This window comes from Staurois parvus, unplaced genomic scaffold (assembly GCF_062004578.1).
Source record: "Staurois parvus isolate SC_StPar_1 unplaced genomic scaffold, SC_StPar_1.0 ptg000336l, whole genome shotgun sequence".
NCBI lineage: Eukaryota > Metazoa > Chordata > Amphibia > Anura > Ranidae > Staurois > Staurois parvus.
In genome coordinates this window covers 228,578-246,495 of record NW_028318132.1, presented here as the reverse complement: position 1 = coordinate 246,495, position 17,918 = coordinate 228,578, and the positions used below count along the sequence as shown (strand labels likewise).

At 42.0% G+C, this 17,918-nt stretch overlaps 1 protein-coding gene across 1 annotated transcript in view; it reads right to left on the bottom strand.

Annotated features, from left to right (window-relative positions):
• UBE3B (ubiquitin protein ligase E3B) overlaps positions 1–17,918 on the bottom strand; it is a 58,291-nt gene that overhangs the window by 15,549 nt on the left and 24,824 nt on the right. The window contains exons 12-20 of the mRNA XM_089684089.1: positions 13,556–13,733; positions 13,059–13,228; positions 12,121–12,288; positions 10,641–10,812; positions 10,311–10,429; positions 10,089–10,203; positions 8,510–8,609; positions 7,859–7,978; positions 3,352–3,528 (exon numbers count right to left, since the gene is read on the bottom strand). Coding sequence (XP_089540215.1) covers positions 3,352–3,528; positions 7,859–7,978; positions 8,510–8,609; positions 10,089–10,203; positions 10,311–10,429; positions 10,641–10,812; positions 12,121–12,288; positions 13,059–13,228; positions 13,556–13,733 — 1,319 coding nt within the window. The remainder of the gene's footprint in view (positions 1–3,351; positions 3,529–7,858; positions 7,979–8,509; positions 8,610–10,088; positions 10,204–10,310; positions 10,430–10,640; positions 10,813–12,120; positions 12,289–13,058; positions 13,229–13,555; positions 13,734–17,918) is intronic.

Sequence of the window (17,918 nt, the reverse complement as noted above, 5' to 3'; positions counted from 1 at the left end):
AAACATGTATTACAATTGATGGAAAATATACTGGTGGGGGAAGAACCATTAGTACTAGCCATGGTGAATGTAGCAACCATGTATACAATTATTAACCATCCAAAAATGCTGGAGGCCACAAAATGTAAAACTCAGTAACTTGAAATGCAAGCAGAAAAAATACCTAATACAATGCATGGTTTTCTGTTTGAAGAATAATTATTTCTGGTGTAATCAGGAACTCTACAAACAGAGCACTGGCATAACCATGGGTGTAAAATGTGCGCCAAGTATTGCCAATATATTTATGTTCAAGTGGGAAAAGGAAGCTATATACCAAAACACACCCCCATAAATGGTCTTTTATAAAAGATTTATCAATGATGTGATCATTATATGAAGAGGAGACGAACATAGTCTTCAATAATTCCTTCAGACTTTGAATAACAACGATAAGAATATATGACTATCATGGCATATCAAGTTAGAAAGTAACAACATAATAACTAAAACACATTTCAATGCTGTAGACTGAAACAGTTATACTCCATCCATCAGCTGCCATCATGGTTCCTGGCTGATCAACATACCTAAGGGTCAATGAATGAATCATGCACAGAAACCACACACTAAGGCTGGCCATACATTATTTATTTATTTATTACAGGTATTTATATAGCGCCATCAATTTACACAGCGCTTTACATACATATATTGTACATTCACATCAGTCCCTGACCCTCAAGGAGCGTACAATCTAAAGTCCCTAACTCACATTCATACATATATATATATACTAGGGCCAATTTTAGACAGGAGCCAATTTAAACTACCAGCATGTCTTTGGAGTGTGGGAGGAAACCGGAGTACCCGGAGGAAACCCACGCAGTCACAGGGAGAACATGCAAACTCCAGGCAGGTGGTGCCAGGGTTGGGATACGAACCAACGACCCTAGTACTGTTAGACGGAAGTGCTAACCATTTAGCCACTGTGCTGCCCATTATACAATTATCTGGAGATTTTTGCTTTAGATTTACCAAAAACCATATAATAGGAGGACAAACCTAAACAACACTTTCAGTTATATCCAATTAGGCAGGCCCTTGCACTACACAGTTGAAGGTAAATCTAAAGGAAATTGGGCAGAAAATTGGAAGATAATTGTATAATGTATGGCCAGCCTTAGAGGATGGGATTTTTAGCCACAAGTACAGGAAGGCAATTTCCCATTAAAGACTTCATTACCAGCAGCACAGAGGTGGTTGTTTTCGTCTTGCAGTGGCCATGCTGCCTGCAATACGTTGGTAGAACTAAAAGGCCCTTCAAAGTCAGATTACAAGAACATATACAAAACATCATTAAGGGGTGTAGTAAGCATAATCTAACTAAACATTTTGCCAAATTCCACAACCAAGACCCCTCTCGTTTACTGTTTTGGTGCATTGAAACATAAAAAAGAGCTGACGAGGCAGTAACAAAATTAGAAACCTCAGCAAGAATCGAGATGGATCCACACTCTTAAAACACTGGTCCCACAAGGACTCAACGTTGAGTTTTATCGTAACTGTTTTACTAGTGATTTCAAATATCTGGAGTATCTAAAGGGATAGGCTTCTTAGGACAGTCACACACAGGCTTTTTGATTAATCAACAGGTCCATTATTATGGGCTTTGACACAGTAAAATGTACAATCAATGAGGTTGCTATCCCTGTCCTGTTTATGGTTTCTCTTGTAGGGTCCCTGTTCAGCTATTAAACTTATGCAAGTTAGGGTTATTTTAACTTTAATTTTATCTTTCTTTTATTTTCATTGTATTTTTATGTAGTTGGATTGTATTGTTATTAGCATAAAACATTAGTTGTTTTAATAAGGTATGCACCTTATTACAGTGCTTAGCACCTTTAGGCATAGATACCCTGTTTATGTTTACTCACCTGGTTCAACCTGTTTATTTGTAAGTATTATCTTATGACTTAGGTTTTTTTTTGCTGTGTGATTGTAAGCCTTGTACATCATTATATTGGGAGCGCAGTTTCAGTATATATACCACTTTCTCAGCATTTGCCATTATACTAGGAGTGTGGATAACATTTACTTTACACCCTATTAGTACGGGTGCCATGTGTGTACAGCCCTCAGGAAAATGGCGACCAAGGAAAGCGAGTGATTTGTCATTTAAAATATGGCTGCCATATAAGTATATGCTGAGCTACAACAGAATGGCCACAGTTTATCCTGATACCCTCAAGAAAATGGCTGCCATAGAGTTCTATAGGAATATCCTAGGGATGATAGCTGCAGCAAAGTGCTATATGCATATCTCCAAAAATGGCGACCACCCATTATGAACAATCTACTTGTAAATAAGTACAATTTAGTCTATCCATCTCTTTCATGAAGTCATGTGACCCAAGATGAAATTCTTTGGGTGGAGCCTGGGTGGCGTGGAATGGAAGTGACACAATTTCAAACAATAGCAGTATTTCTGAATTTTTTTTAAAGATATGCAAGTTGTTTTAAATACAATGTGACGGCGGTTTTTAATACTAAAAAGTGTTAAACATTTTAAATACTACACTATTGGAGGCTGTGAGTGACTTAAATGGACCTACACCCAATTTTCCTGGATGACAACCTAAGAGCGAGGGCGGGCACCATAGTGGACAGGTCCTGGTGAACATACTACAAGTGTGCAGGTGGGCATCCAAGCATCTAGGAGTACCTGGTCAATATAAATTATGCATTGTATGACCTTGCATTTATTGCGGGTCATATATTGAAGGTGAAGGAACTGTGAGCACTACGATGGCACAAGAGAAAGGATATATATCACAGCACCAAGTTTCTCTGGTTTGTAGGCAATTTGAATCAGCAAGTGCAAGAATTACATGCATGCACTCAATATGAATGTTTGGCACTATTATTAAGTGTAAAAGTACACAGACTGTAAATATATTCAATTAGGACTTTTATTGAGCACATTATCACTATATGGTATTTCAAGGTTTTTTTTCGTTGCATCCATTGTTTTATTTGTTTACAATTGATGTGTCCATTATCGATATGTACATATATGTGATTGTAAGATAACACACATTAGCAATTATTTTAGCACGCCGATAGCGCAGCGCTATTTATTAGTTTTAGCTTTTGTCAGACAGGCCACGTGTTGCATGCTTGAGATTGAAAAAAGAGAAAATTTACCTAAAAGTAGCTTGCATACAACCTAGTCTATGAATACAATTCCTGCGTCCTGTACGGTTTGATTAATATATAATTCAACAGGCCAAAAGGAAACAAACAAGAAGTTCATTGTTAGGTTGTATGTACACTTAACATCAAACCCGTGCCCGAGTATAATTTAAATACCTTAAACAGATTCAGTGCTGGATCAAACACTTTCTTTATAATTTCTTCCAAAAATTCCTTAAAAACACCATCCTGGTCTATTCCAGCTTCATCAACCCCAAGGTCATTGACAAATTTTACTCTGATGACACCTTTCATGGCATTCTGTGACAACTGCCTCAGCTGGTCATAACCATCCTATAAAATTAATACACCTATGAAATTTGGAGTTATTGTTAAAAACAGTATATTGCACAAATAAGCTGTAAATATGTGTTCATATTTGGAAATGCATTGTTTTCTCTCTGAAACTTCTGCACTCTCTCCATCATAACATGAAACACAAGGATATGTAACAAAAGGCTAACACAAGAGAAAAAAAAAACATGATAAACACAGAATTTTACTTGACTTCACTTGCACAGGCAAAGTCAATGGCTATAATTAAAATGATGCAGTCTATAACAAGAAATCACATGTAAAGATGTTCAGCACAGATACTCTTATTACAACGTATAAAAATACAGTATGTCCAGGCAAAAGTTGCTATTTCACGTATGATGTTATGGCTCCTACCTCTTCAACTTCCCGCTGCACTGTAATACTAGTGAAGTAGTACAGTGAGCCCAGACTACCGTAATGACACATTCTGTGAGTGAGTTCATGAAAGCTTGATATTAGAGGAAATGTGTTGAATGACCCTTAGGAGTAGATTTACAAAAACTGGTGCACGCAAAATCTGGTGCAGGCATGCAGGGTAGCCAATCAGCTTTTAACTTCAGCTTGTTCAATTAAGTTTTGGCAATAAAACCTGGAAGCTGATTGGTTTCTATGCAGAGCTGCACAAGATTTTGCACTCTCCAGGTTTAGTAATTCAAACCCCACACGGTCAATAAATCCAGAAGACTGGCAACATCCAGTGGTGGTGATCATTTCCAGAATGAAGGTGTGAAGACCGCCAGGGGTAATTACAATAGTGAACCTTTATTTCTATGATTTAAATCTCTAGGCTGTTATAAAAAAAAAAAAATTCCCTCTGCAAGTTAAAAGCATAATGGGCTAGAATACCCTAAAACGAAGCCCTCCAGCGGCTCAAAGCCACTGCTGACAGGGCTTCCATCTTCACCCAATCTTCCTCTCGGGTTTGAGGGCTTCAGCTGTGATGATGCCACTCCTGCGCATGTGCGCGGGAGCCATTGCAAAGCACTCTGAAGAGACAGCATGTCATCTCTTCAGAGCCCAGTGCGAATGCATCGGTGATGTCACCAGCTGCAGAGGCAGTAAAAATCTACTAAACAGTGCAAGTTAAGGAGATATTCCTTGTACTTACAGATAAGCTTATAAGCGTAACCGTAGGTTCAAGTGAGAAAGCGGTGGTTACTACCACTTTAAAGTGATTGTAAAGGTTTAAATGTAAATTTAAAAAAAAAATAGCAAACATGTTATACTTACCTGCTCTGTGGGTCCCCCTCCGGTGCTTCTGGCTCTCCCCTCACCGAATGACCACATAGCAAATAGCTTGCTGTGCGGGCACTCATTCATGTTCGCTCCCAAGCCCAGCTCTGTGTGTCCATAAGCCACACAGAGCGGGGCTTAGCTCTGCCCCTTCCTCACTGGCTATGATTGACAGCAGCGAGAGCCAATGGCTCCTGCTGCTGTGTCTAAGCCAACGAGGAGAGAGAGACCTGGGAGAGCCCATCTGCTCTTGTGCCCATCGCTGGATCGAGATCAGGCTCAGGTGAGTAAAAGGAGGGCTGGAGGGGGAAGCTGCATGCAGAAGATTTTTTACATTCATGCATAGAACAGCTGTCTGAGGAAATATGCCTTTTGTCCACATCTGGGATGTAAACGGCAGACAAGGCTGGAGCATGTAATTCTGCCTAGGACAGGATCCTCTTTACTTCTCTTGCCATGGTGAGACTTCTGTTTCCGCTCTAATGGTTAGTCCATGTCACTGCTGTGGCAATCTCTAACTAATAACCATCCAGATGGGAGGTTCAGCTTAGCAGTCCACTTGTCTGATTCTAAGCTTTGTGGCTGAACCGGTAGACCAGACCTGGGTCTTGAGATTTGAGGTGGAGGTTTGAGTCCAAGGAGTAACAAAAAGACTGTTCTTGGCCTCCATCAAGGGGTGAGGCTTTCTTGGCTGAGGAAAGATTAATATTCTTGCCACCAGTGATGTCCTTGATGAGGGCATCCCCGAAGAGCCATTGTTCCTTGAAGGCCATGCGGATCAAGTGATTTTTTTGGATGCAGACTCTGCAACCGAATACTTAACACCTAACCAACGTACCCCCCTCATATATGCCGACAGGAGACTCATAAGGGAACAAAGTTCAGCAACCTGTCAATGCTGTAGCTCAAAGTGATCAGATCCATTCTAATAGCCTTAAACCAGTCAGCCATTGTTTGACAGATCACAGTCAAAGCTAATACTTTGCAGCACAGGACCTGTCAAGTAGAACAGAACTGTAGAAAGGGCCTCCGGTGGAGTCCTTAAAGGCAAGTGCACCCTCCAGTAGGACATATTCATTACAGGTACTTACAGGTATATGTAGCGCTTTCAATTCGCGCAGCACTTTACATACATATTATACATTCACATCAGTCCCTGCCCTAAAGGAGCTTACAATCTAAGGTCCCTAACTCATATACATACACATACTAGGGACAATTTATACAGGAGCCAATTAATCTACCAGCATGTCTTTGAAGTGTGGGAGTGTGGAGGAAACCTACACAGAAACAAGGAGAACATGCAGACTCTGTGCAGGTAGTACTGTGGTAGGGATTCGAGTCGGCGACCCTAGTGCTGCTAGGCTAAGTGCAAACTACGTATGGTAATGGTGGATGCTTTGTTAAGATGGGGTACCGCTAGATCTGCTGCGCAGCTGATGTTCAACAAAGTCCACCTCAAATGGATAAAGGAATGATAGGCAATTGAGAGGTACAAACATCTTGTTCGGATATTTTCAGTTTCCATAAAGGAATAAGAACAGCATGTGCACCGGAGAGGTCTTGACAACCTTAGGAGCTCTAAATGATCCTAGACTGGGGGCAGCGCTGACAGAAGCGAAAGGCTGATACTTAAGCATCAAAGTCATGTGCACAGCATCAACAAGAGTCGAAACGGTCTCTTTCAGGTTGAAGTGATGGCAGAAGAGAGCGACTTTTCAAGGGCAAGTTGGTCTGTCGAAGACTGTAGCCACTAATGCCACATTTGACAACTCTCCTGCGTTTATAATGTGCCAGTGCTTGGATTTCCAGTCACTTGGCTCTGTGGATGTTTTTCATGATGAAGATTACTTACTTTAATGTGATTGTGATGGAAATTTTAATTAAAGATAAAACACTAAGTTTTAACAATGTTCCTGCACCCGTTTTGCTCTCTTTTTGTCTGTATCTACTTTTTTGGTCCATAAAATTCTACATGACAGGACTAGAAAAGACTCTGAAAATGACAGACTGTAGCAGAGGGCAAAATTCTAAGATGCAAATGTTGGCTGCATTAGCAGATTAGTGGAGTGTGAGCTGAAGGCACCCAGTACAGTGGAACTGGCATCCTAGAATCAAACAAGTTGCAGTGTGAGTAGAAAAGGCATTGTAGAACTAGGTACTCATGAACCCAAGTGCTGGGAGGAGGTGTAAGGGCAGATGGCCAGGGATGATCAAGGCACATTAGACAGGCTATAGGAAATAATAGAGGATAAATGTTCCACATGGCTTTTTCAGGCTGTAGTAGCAGCAGAAAGATGTGACACTCTGCCCAGGTGATGATAATAACACCCAATTCCTCAGAGTTAACCCCTTCTGTGATAAACCAGCAGTTTATCTGGCACCCAGAAGATCAAATAATGAGTTAGGTCTTAGTGTTTACCTTGAATGAGCTACTCACAAAAGGGCAAGGGCAAGCTCTGAAGTAATGCTATGGCTCTGGCCCTGGGAAGTGCTCAATTTCTACCAGTACTTGGTGCCAGAACATGCCACATGCAGAAAACAGAGCCCAAAAGATCCGCTAGCTCCACGAAGACCAGTCCTGTGTGGTCCAGGTACTCCACCCCAACGTAAAGCTAAGGAAAGGCCAAACCGGATAGCTGCCATGAAGACACGAGCTTATGCAATGATGTAGTGAGGGATCTTGACTGAAAAAAAAAACTTAAAAACATGGTTAGACTCTTCCCAGCAGAGCTAAAGAAAAGATGTCCATCTTTCTGGGACACTAGCAAAAAACTGAGGAATGCTAAGAATAGGAGGGGTTATCCTGGGCTGGCATACATTTTTTTGTATGTCCAATCCTCATGTAGACAGCAGTATAATCTGACAACATATGACTTCCTCTATCACTCAATGGGCAAGAAAGAAACGAAACCGTAAACCTAAATACTATCATTACATTTGTTAAAAGCATACAGTTATCATACTATAATATTTTTGTGACAGTGTTCCTTTAGAAGAGATTGATCACAAGATAGTTACTGACAAAAAAAAGTGAATAAACACTGGTTTGTTTTTCTGAATTTGAACCTACCTCCAACATACGTGACCTTCTTATAGTGATGTGAGTAACATGTGGAGACGCTGTGGTTGTTTCCACCAAACCCAGTTTCTCCTTTTCCTTAGTTACTATATTTCTGAACAAAAGTACTCTCTGCAAGAAAGAAACAATCACCTGTAAGACTGGCAAGCATCATTTAAGCGGTCTTAAAAAGCAATTTTTAAAAATGTAAATAATAAACATGGTATACTCACCTGCTCTGTGCAATGGTTTTGCACAAAGCAGCCCCGAACCTGCTCTTCTGGGGTCCCCCCACCAGTGATCTTGGCTCCTTCCCTTCTCCGTCTAACTCCATAGCAAGCACTTGGGGGAAGATGTGGGGGCTTAATTCAGAACCCGGCTGTGTGCGTCCGTTGACACACACACAGCACGGCTCGGCTCCATCCCCTGCTCTCAGCTCACAGGATTTGTCTTACTCAGTCAAGCTTGTGAAAGCGGGAAGAGAGGAGACCAACACATGGGCACAGTGTTGAATTGATACAGGATTCAGGTATGTATCCGAGGGAGGAGGGAGCACAGCAAGTAACAAAACATTTTTATGCTTAATGCAGGGAATGAATTTACCTTAAATCGACTTTAAGATAGCTGTGCCTAAATCCAAGCAGTGCGGATGCAGAAACTTACATTTTTGTGCGGGATAACATGAGGGATGTACTGAAGCAAAAGCTGAGCTCGCTTTCTCTCTTTGTCCAGTTCTTGGAACAGCACACCAGGTTTCAGATCCCTGGAGGAGTAAAATTAGAATAATTAGATACTGATTAGAATGGCAAACCATATTTATGTCATTATTGCAGATTTAAAAAAAAAACAATTGGGTAACTCTTTAAATACTATAAAATCATATTTCACTGCAGTAGGTGAACACCTGTCTTAATCCTGAATCAGTTACTGAATTTTCATTGTTATTTTAAAGCGGAGTTCCAGTCACACTGTAAAAAGATAAAAGTCAGCAGCTACAACAACTGTAGCTGCTGACTTTTAAAAAACACACACTCACCTGTCCTTTGATCCTGTGGAGTCTTGCCCACAGCCTGTTTCACTGGCCATCCAGGGTTCCTGGCGCCAGCATCTTCAGTGTGGGCACCCGGCTGTGATAGCTTGTGGCTTCACAGCTGGGTGCCCACAGCGCATGCACGAGTAGCACATGCGTGAGTAGCACTGCGCTTTCTGAATGGTCCTGTAGTCTTCTAGGACCTGTCATGTGTCCCAGAAGACTACGGGGAGGGAAGGGGAGGACAACTTCCGCTTTTGATTGCCTAGGCGATCAGAGTGGGTACCTATCAATTTCGGGTACCCGCTCCCCCCACGCTTCCCAAAGGTGCCAATCCTTAATTGGGAATGGGGGATCAGTTTTTAAAGCAGAGCTTCCCCTTTTGGGTGGAGCTTCGCTTTAAGTAACTAGATCATGGGAATTTATGAGTTTGTCATTGTTTGCCCCTCCTATAAATGCTGACTGGCTTTTCATATGACCCTCTTGGATAAACTCTTTTTCCTGAGTTACTGACCTGGACCAAGTATGCAGACAAGAAAACCTGGAGCAAAGTTATAACTTCTTATCTGCAAGACACATGACAGCCAGAAAACTTGCATTTACAGAAGGAGAGATGAGCAATTTCAACCTCCCTGTTTTTCTAATGACACGTTTCCTTTAAAGTGGATGTAAACCCTTACATATACCCACTGAAGTGGCTGGCCTCAGATGATACACAGAGATGAAACAAATCCTCCTACATAAGTTGTACCTTTCTTTCTGCAGTATTCTCTTCTCTACATCTGTTCAAAGTTCTGAATATATAAAGCTTGTCTGAGAGTTTAGAAAAAAGGGGGCAGAGAGCTGAAATTACACTCTGCAGAGCTCAGCGAGAGGAGCTCTCAGAGTTGATTGGAGGGAAGAGACATACCCCCCTCCACACAGGAACTGAGCCGAGGCTGTCAATCTGCTGGAGGTCCCTCCCCGTCATCATTTTTCTCTTGGTGTCTGGAAAATTTTTTGTCAGAAGTGATTCAGGCTGATAGAAGAGGAATGAAGAAGCAGACAGAAATGACACTTAGGGCTCTTAACTGAGACACGTACACTCTATAGAGGGATATGATTTGTTCATGTTTCATGTCTGAGGTTTACAACCACTTTAACAGTCTTAAGTATATTAATTCATAAATAATTCATACTGTATAATTAGTGCCAGCACATACACATACTCACTTTCGCAGCCAGTGGTCCTCTGGAGCAAATCTCCTACGACAATCTCTTTCATACAGAACCATCAGCCATCCATGCACTGAGTGAAAAAGCTCTAGGGTTTCTCCATTGGCATTCTCTGCAAAACAAAAAAGAAAAAGAAATTCATATACAACTACTACTTCCTTAAAAAAACATAATTACTTAGAGCATACAAACATTTTTTTCTGCATATGACAGTCTTACCAAGGATTCCGTCCCATACCATCTTGAATACGAAGGAGTTGAGAAAAGACGAGATAGTGACAAGTTCTTCCAGTTTGAATGAGATCTGCTCTTCATAGACTTCAATGTCATCCAAAATCCTAGTACACAGAAAAGAACACGCTAAATAGGCTGTAACTAAGTCAGCTTTGTTTTTTACGCTTTTCATCTTAGTGCTCTGGCAAAGCTCAATCAAAATTTTGTCTTCTTCATTTTCTTTCTTTATAAAAGAAAGAAAACAATTTAAAATTTAATTTATTTTAATATTTCCTACATTCTTGCAGACATAGTGCATAAACACACAATGCTTACGTAATTAAGTGTCTGGAACAATCACAGAAGAGAACTAGCATAGCCAACAGTCTACGGGACTCCTCTGTGTCATTATTTAAACACTCGAGAAAGAGTTTCAGTCCTCCTTGTGGTCCCAACTCACAAATGAATGCCCACAGCTTTGGCAGCAGATCATCCAGATAGGTAAGACCTAGTGAAAGTAAAAGACCAGTGGAAATTTACTGCCATTCAAATTTCCAAAACACTTACAACACTTTTACAGTACAGTACGTGTTTCCAAAGATAACAACATGATTGCCTAGCTACATTGTTATACTTTAGGAATTAAAAGCTACAAAGGCCACAACAAAGCTTCATCTTTTTACTAGAAGACTATGAATACGTAAAAGCAATCTAGGGAATATTATAAACAGATTGATAACAAACCAAGTTTTCGAACAGCTCATGGCTAGTGGTCCTACTACCCTAAAATCTTTATTGCAAAATACAACAGTCTAGTGATATGTGACTACAGCTTAAAAATATTGTAACTCTGGACTGTACCCATTGACTTCTCCGTCACATCCAACAACGCCACCATCAAACCCGCCCCGCAGGCCAGAGTACTTGGTGTCATTCTGGACTCCAACCTATCCTTTCAGCCCCAAGTCCAATCTTTAACAAACTCGTGCAGACTCCACCTCCGCAACATCGCCAAAATCCGCACGTTCCTAACCCCAGAAACCACTAAACAGCTCATCCACTCCCTCATCATATCACGACTCGATTACTGCAACTCCCTCCTTACTGGCCTGCCTCGCCACTGGCTATCCCCGCTTCAGTCGATCCTGAATACGGCTGCCAGACTCATTCACCTTTCCAACCACTCCATCTCCGCCACCCCCCTCTGCCAATCCCTCCACTGGCTTCCGATTGCGCAACGGATCAAATTCAAAATCCTAACACTGACGTACAAAGCTGTCCACCATACTGCCCTGAACTACATCACTGACCTAATATCCAAGTACCGCCAAGCACGCACACTCCGCTCCTCACAAGACCTCCTTCTCTCTAGTTCCCTGGTCTCCTCCTCCCATGCCCGCCTCCAGGACTTCTCCAGGGTGTCACCCATCCTCTGGAACTCCCTGCCCCAACCCATCAGATTATCACCTACTCTCCTCTCCTTTAGGCACACCCTGAAAACCCATCTCTTCAGGGAAGCCTACCCCACCCCCTGCTAACCTGCCGACCTCCTCCACTCTTCCTACCACTCCATCCCCCACAGCTATCTCCTCCTGTACCAAAATCCCCTCCCTCCTAGATTGTAAGCTCGAAAGAGCAGGGCCCTCAATCCCCTCATGTTTTGCATTGTATTGGTATTGTTCTGTCACATGTTCTGTCCCCCTTTGTAATGTACAGCGCTGAGCGAACTATTGGCACTTTATAAATACTGTATAATAATAATAATAATGGCTCTTAAAGAAAGGCTCTGTGATAACTCCAGCAAAATGGTACTAACCAGTGAGGATCTGTAGCCGGATTTGTGTGAGAGTAGTAAGTGCAGTCTGGTACAGAACACAAATATTGCACACTTTTTGAACTTCTTGTGAATCTACTCTTTTGCCTCCAACAGGTTTCAGGATATGGCGGACAGAGGCAGATTTCTGAAATGCCCGTTTAAATAGGTCTGCAGGAAAGAACAAACTATAGCAGCACAATAGGCACTGTACTCAGCATGTTTTACTTTTTTAGAAAACAAGTATGCACATATAAAAAAAAATAATAATTAGCATATAGGATCTAACAAAAAAGTTGGTAAGACTTATCAATTGAAAGTACCAACATGAAATAGGCTAGACAATAAATGAATATTTTAGGAGAAACCAAGTAGCAGTCAGATCTACTAGCCCCATTAACACTTATTTGTGTCCACTGAGAAAAATATGAAAGCCTGTGAAATATTAGGTGCCAGCTATAATAATATGCAGTGACAATCTGTTTAACAAAAGTAACTGTAATTAATCGTTAAAACCTGTTCCTGCACTGCACTTGCGGTTTTCCGTGTGGGCTGCGATTTCTAAGATCAGAAATCCTAATTCAGGTTAGGTTCCCCAAAGCACCTTGTCAACATTTGTGTGTTGCAGAGCGCATAACGCATGTTAACACACTATTCCACATTGTGGTGCATTGCATTACAATAAATAGTACAAGCAGGTTGCGGTGCAATTTGGTGCACACACAGTACAACTGTGTACACCCAGCCTAAGTGTCTATTCTTTTCAGCCAGGTCAGACCAAAACCATGCATTGCAACAGGAGCATTGTAGCATAGTCATTATGCAGTGCTGTTCAACAGAAAGAAAAGCCTACATATTGAATAAGCAAATCTGAATCTCCCCTTTTACAGTTATATTTATAAAGTATAAGCTGCACCCGCTCCCTTTAACAGTGAACATACTTTTCATGGGCAGATTGTTCTGCGGGGATGAGCTTGCAGTGGCCACAATAGACAACTCCTGATTTTCGGCAAGCTTCTTGCTAAGAACTTCCCGGAACAAGATGCGGATCATATGGACACCCCATAAATGCTGAAGCTGCTTGGTGAGTAAAGGCATAGACTCATTGAGGCTGGAAAAAATATGAAGGAAATAATTTGAGTACCATTAGACAAATAATAGTCACTGAATTTACCAGGAAAAAATTGAGTTGAACTGTATACAGATAGGAAGAAACAAAAAGACTGAACGGATTCAGAATGAAAGACCGGAGAAGGAGAAAAAGTCAATGGAGGGGTGGCAAAAGGGTAAATGAAGTGGGAGAATGAGGAGCCAAAAGTGGAAGAAAGTTAGTGAGAAAAACAAAGACATCTCCAAAATACACATCATGTTTTTTTTGTTTTTTTTGTAAGAAGCTATTATATTATTATAGCTTGACACTTTTTATGAAACAACATACCCATAATCAACAGTCTGGGAGAACCAGCCAAGCACAGGGTGCCAATGTGTGAGGTTGGATTTCTTCTGCGATACATACTGCTGACAGTATGATAACATCTGAGTGAGGACACTGACAAAGTGACCAGTTTCGTCTTCCAGCACCTTCTCAGTAAGGTGTCCAAGGTGAATGAGGTTACCTATAAAAAGTAGAGGTGATACTGATCTGAATAACATGGAAAAAGTAAAAAAAAAAAAAAAAAAAAAAAGGAATAGGCAGGATAATTTCAGTTAAATATTGCCATGCTTACCTGCTGATAGCAAATAAGATAAAACATAACTCCTAAGTGTAGATTTAGATGCGCTTCTATATCTCCCTTTCCTCTGAAGCATGATCCTCGTTTGGATCTCGCTTCAGAGGCTGCTGACAGGCAGTAAGGAAGTGATGCAACACCTCGTCACTGCCTGTTTCAACCCCATTTTTGCTGACAAAAATGAGTGTGTCATGTTCGGTAGGCTCTTCGCCTGCTGATAGCTACATATCTGGTAAACTTTGCCATGCACATGAAGTGAAGCACTGCAACCACACCATGTAAACACCACCATCCACTGCAGCTTAAAACAGTAGTAAACCCCCACAAAAATACGAAAACAATGGGCCCCCTTGCAGGTTTAAGTCATAACATACTAGTATGCACTGCATACTAGCAAATTATGAACTTCCTTACCTGCAGTGCTGTCACGGCTCCTCAGCACTTCCATCTTCACTTGGTTTTCCTTCTGGGTTTGGGGGCTCTGGCTGTCCGGGGCTACTATGAAGTCACTCCTATACATGTGTGCAAGTGGTCTTCATTTCAGTGCATGCTGTATACCCTGAATGCAGAGCACCACTGTACATGTGCAGGCAATGTCATCGGCTGTTGTTGATGTGAACATCTCCTAAACAGTACACGTTTAGGAGATATTCATTGTACCTACAGGTAAGCCCGATTGAAAACTTACCTGTACATACAGCTTAAAAATAGACTCTACTAACACTTGGGGGGGGGGGGGGTGTTGGTGGGCTCAACTGCTCAATTACACATCCCCCCCCCCCTTCTTCTCCAACTGCGTGTCTAAATGAAGCAGAAGAAGCACACAGACCTACACGAATTCCTTTTTTCGTTTTCTCAGTGCAGGTATAACAATACTTTTTTTTAAAGTTTGACCAGAATTTTTGATGAAGTTACGCCGATTTATGGTTCTTTAATCCAGAATGATTACTTGGGGCAGAACAAGGGACAGTGGTATTGACAGGAGAATAAAAAAGCTAATCGCAGAAAAAGATGGAAGCAGAGTTAACAGACACACACAAAAAGTGAACTCATTGTAAGCCAGGGCTATAGAAGTACAGAAGAACAACTCAATATTGTTAAAAACAGACATATAAGCAAAGAGCACTAAATGGTCTAATAATAGCTACAGAAGGAGCAGGAGTGAGAGTGGACAGCATATTGTACAGAGGAGAGTCTCAGGAGAACAACAGCAGAGGAGTGCTGCAATCACATTACATCCAAATGGTCATGACGTGAGCAGAAGGAAGCTGAAGGAGAGCACTGCATGGTATTGGACCAGAAATGAAAGCAGGTTAAATCAACAAAGAAAAAGTAAGGATGGGCTGCAGATGACTGAAACACACATAAGACAAGAGCTGCTTCTGACCTGAAGACAAATCAGCTGACAACATTGTTGTGGATTTGGAGATTATGAGATGCTTTGAGGGTTGAAGAAAAATACGGGTAAAGAAGGAAGATGTTGGACATTAGACTGCAGAGTGTAGCCCAGCACAGGACCACACAGGGAAGGACACAATAGCAAGTGTGGGGAAGAACACAGGGCTTCTTCTGACCTAAAAACAATTTAGCTGATGACAGCTAAACTGAAGAATATGCTGGACGGCTGAAGAAATATATAGGTACTGAAGAAAAATGCCAGAAGGATTGGTTATAAAACTTCAGGGTGTGAAGATTTTGCTGTGGGGAGCTGGAGAAAGGTATGGGAGCTAAAGAAAGATGTCAAAAGAATAGGATAAAAAAAATACAGGGTGTGGTCCAACAAAGGACTTTTTGGGAAAGTGACCTGATCTTCCTAAAATTAATTTGCAGGATAGAAGGAAAACAGTTGTGGTTATAGTTTAACGCTTTTGCTTCCACTGATGTAAGGCTCACATTAGCAGGGGCATGAGGTTTTGGCTGCTATGAACAGTGTATACGTTTCATGGAACCCAAAAACCATGCACTTCCGCTCCAGTGTGACCCTCCCAGACTCCGCTATCCCACCTGCGCTCCAAGGCCGGCCTGGCGTGTGTTGCTGGGTAGAGGGGAGAGAGTGAGATCAGCGAACGTCTAGCCAGAATAAACCTGGAAGCAACGTATATTACCATCACTTATGGTTAGCACAGGATCTGTGAGTAGGGGAGACTTCAAGGGTCAGGGAACCTGTCACAACAAAATGCTATCACATAGGGGCTAAGTTAAGTAAAAAAGAAAAAAAGTGTAATAAATTAGTTGCACCCAAGTACTTAAACAACCCTCTTCCCCTCATAAATATGATCACAAAAGCATGCAGTGTTGGCACCTACATTTTAAAGCACTGATTAGACTACATATGTTACATATTGCCACACATGCCAAAATGAGAGCAATAATTCTAAAACCACTATCTATGGTTAACACTAAGCTGATGACCTGTAGGAACGTTTAAAGTGTAATTTTAGATACCTAAGTTTGTTACCAGTTCAAGGGCGCACACAATTTTAAGGCTTGACATGCTGCACATCTGTTTTTATGGCACAACCAAAAAATGGGTAATAATTTGTGTTTGAAAAATAATAAATTAAGTTTTGAGATGTTGGAACAAAAGGTAAAAAGACAGCAAGGAAGATAGATAGCTGGAGTAGGAAACCTCTGATTGCACAAAGAGGAATACCAGAGAATGAAGGTAAAAGCACACAGCAAGCTGGTACAGAAGAGAACCTGAAAAAGTCTGTAAAAATGCATGGGCCAGGGGAATATAGATACAGAATGATGTAAGTAAACACTAAGCACAACACGGTAGGAAAAAAAAGCTACATGAAAATAGAAAACCACACAGCTGCAAAGCTTCAAAGGACACAAAAAGGCACCCATTACCTAATGGGAGAAAAAGCCACAGATAGGACAATTGAGTTACAATGAGCTGGCATCTAGACACTGCTATATGGAGAAGGAAGGAGTGCTAAGGGAATAAATATATTTCCATTCACATTATAACCCCTGTAAGTTTTTTTTCCCCTTCTTTGTTCCATTGGGAAGATTTACTTTCTCTTCCTGTCCCATAGCCAAAACAGGAAGTGAGAGGAAATCCCTGCAAAATACCGTTTCCCCTAAAATAAGACCTACCCCAAAAATAAGACCTAGTGCTATTTTTGGGAATTGCTAAAGTATAAGACCTACCCTGAAAATAAGATCTAGTTGTGATCAGGGCTTTTTTTCAGCTGGAACATGGCGGAACGCCATTCCACCACCGGCCCTACGCACACCCATATCTACTGTCTCTTATAAACACAGAAGCGCAGCTGAAGTGACAGCACCATCCGCTCCCACAGAACCTCCCTACCTCTGTACTCACTATGGGACAGGGAAGGAACAGATATCTGCGGGTGCAGTGTGCAGTGTGTTTAGGGGTGGGGCATCTCCTCCTGCAGCCTAACGCATGGAAGCCAATGCCCCAGGGGTGATCACTGGCCAGTGGGGAAGAGGTAGAGCGGTGAGTAAGTGCACTTGGTGCACTGTGTGGGAAGATAGGACCCGAAATGGGAGTTACTATAGAGAGGGGCCGGCTGCTGACAGCTGTGTTTTGCAAAGCTAGCTAACCATATGAGGGCAGTGGAGGGGGAGGGGGGGGGGGATGTGCAAAGGTGAGCTGCAGTCAGGTGTTGCAGAGGTAAATTGAGTCAGGTGAGTTGCAGACAGGGTGCACAGGTGAGCTACGGTTGGGGGGGGGGCAGAGGTGAGCTGAGTTGCAACCCACCTTTGCACCCCTCCAGCCACAGCTCAGCTCTGCATCCCCTGGCCACAGCTCAGCTCTGCACCCCCTGGTCACAGCTCACCTCTGTGCATTCCCCATCTGCAACTCACCCCTTCACCGTCTGTGGCTCATATTTGAACCCTGTCTGAAACTCACCTGTCAAGTCACCCCTGCAACACCTGACTGCAGCTCACAACTGTCATCAGCCAGCCCTCTCCATAGTAACCTTCATCCACAACTTCCTGCAGCTCACCTCTGCACCTCCTGTCCACACCTGGACATTTAAAAAAATTAGACCTACCCCGAAAATAAGACCTAGTGTGTTTTTTTGAGCCAAA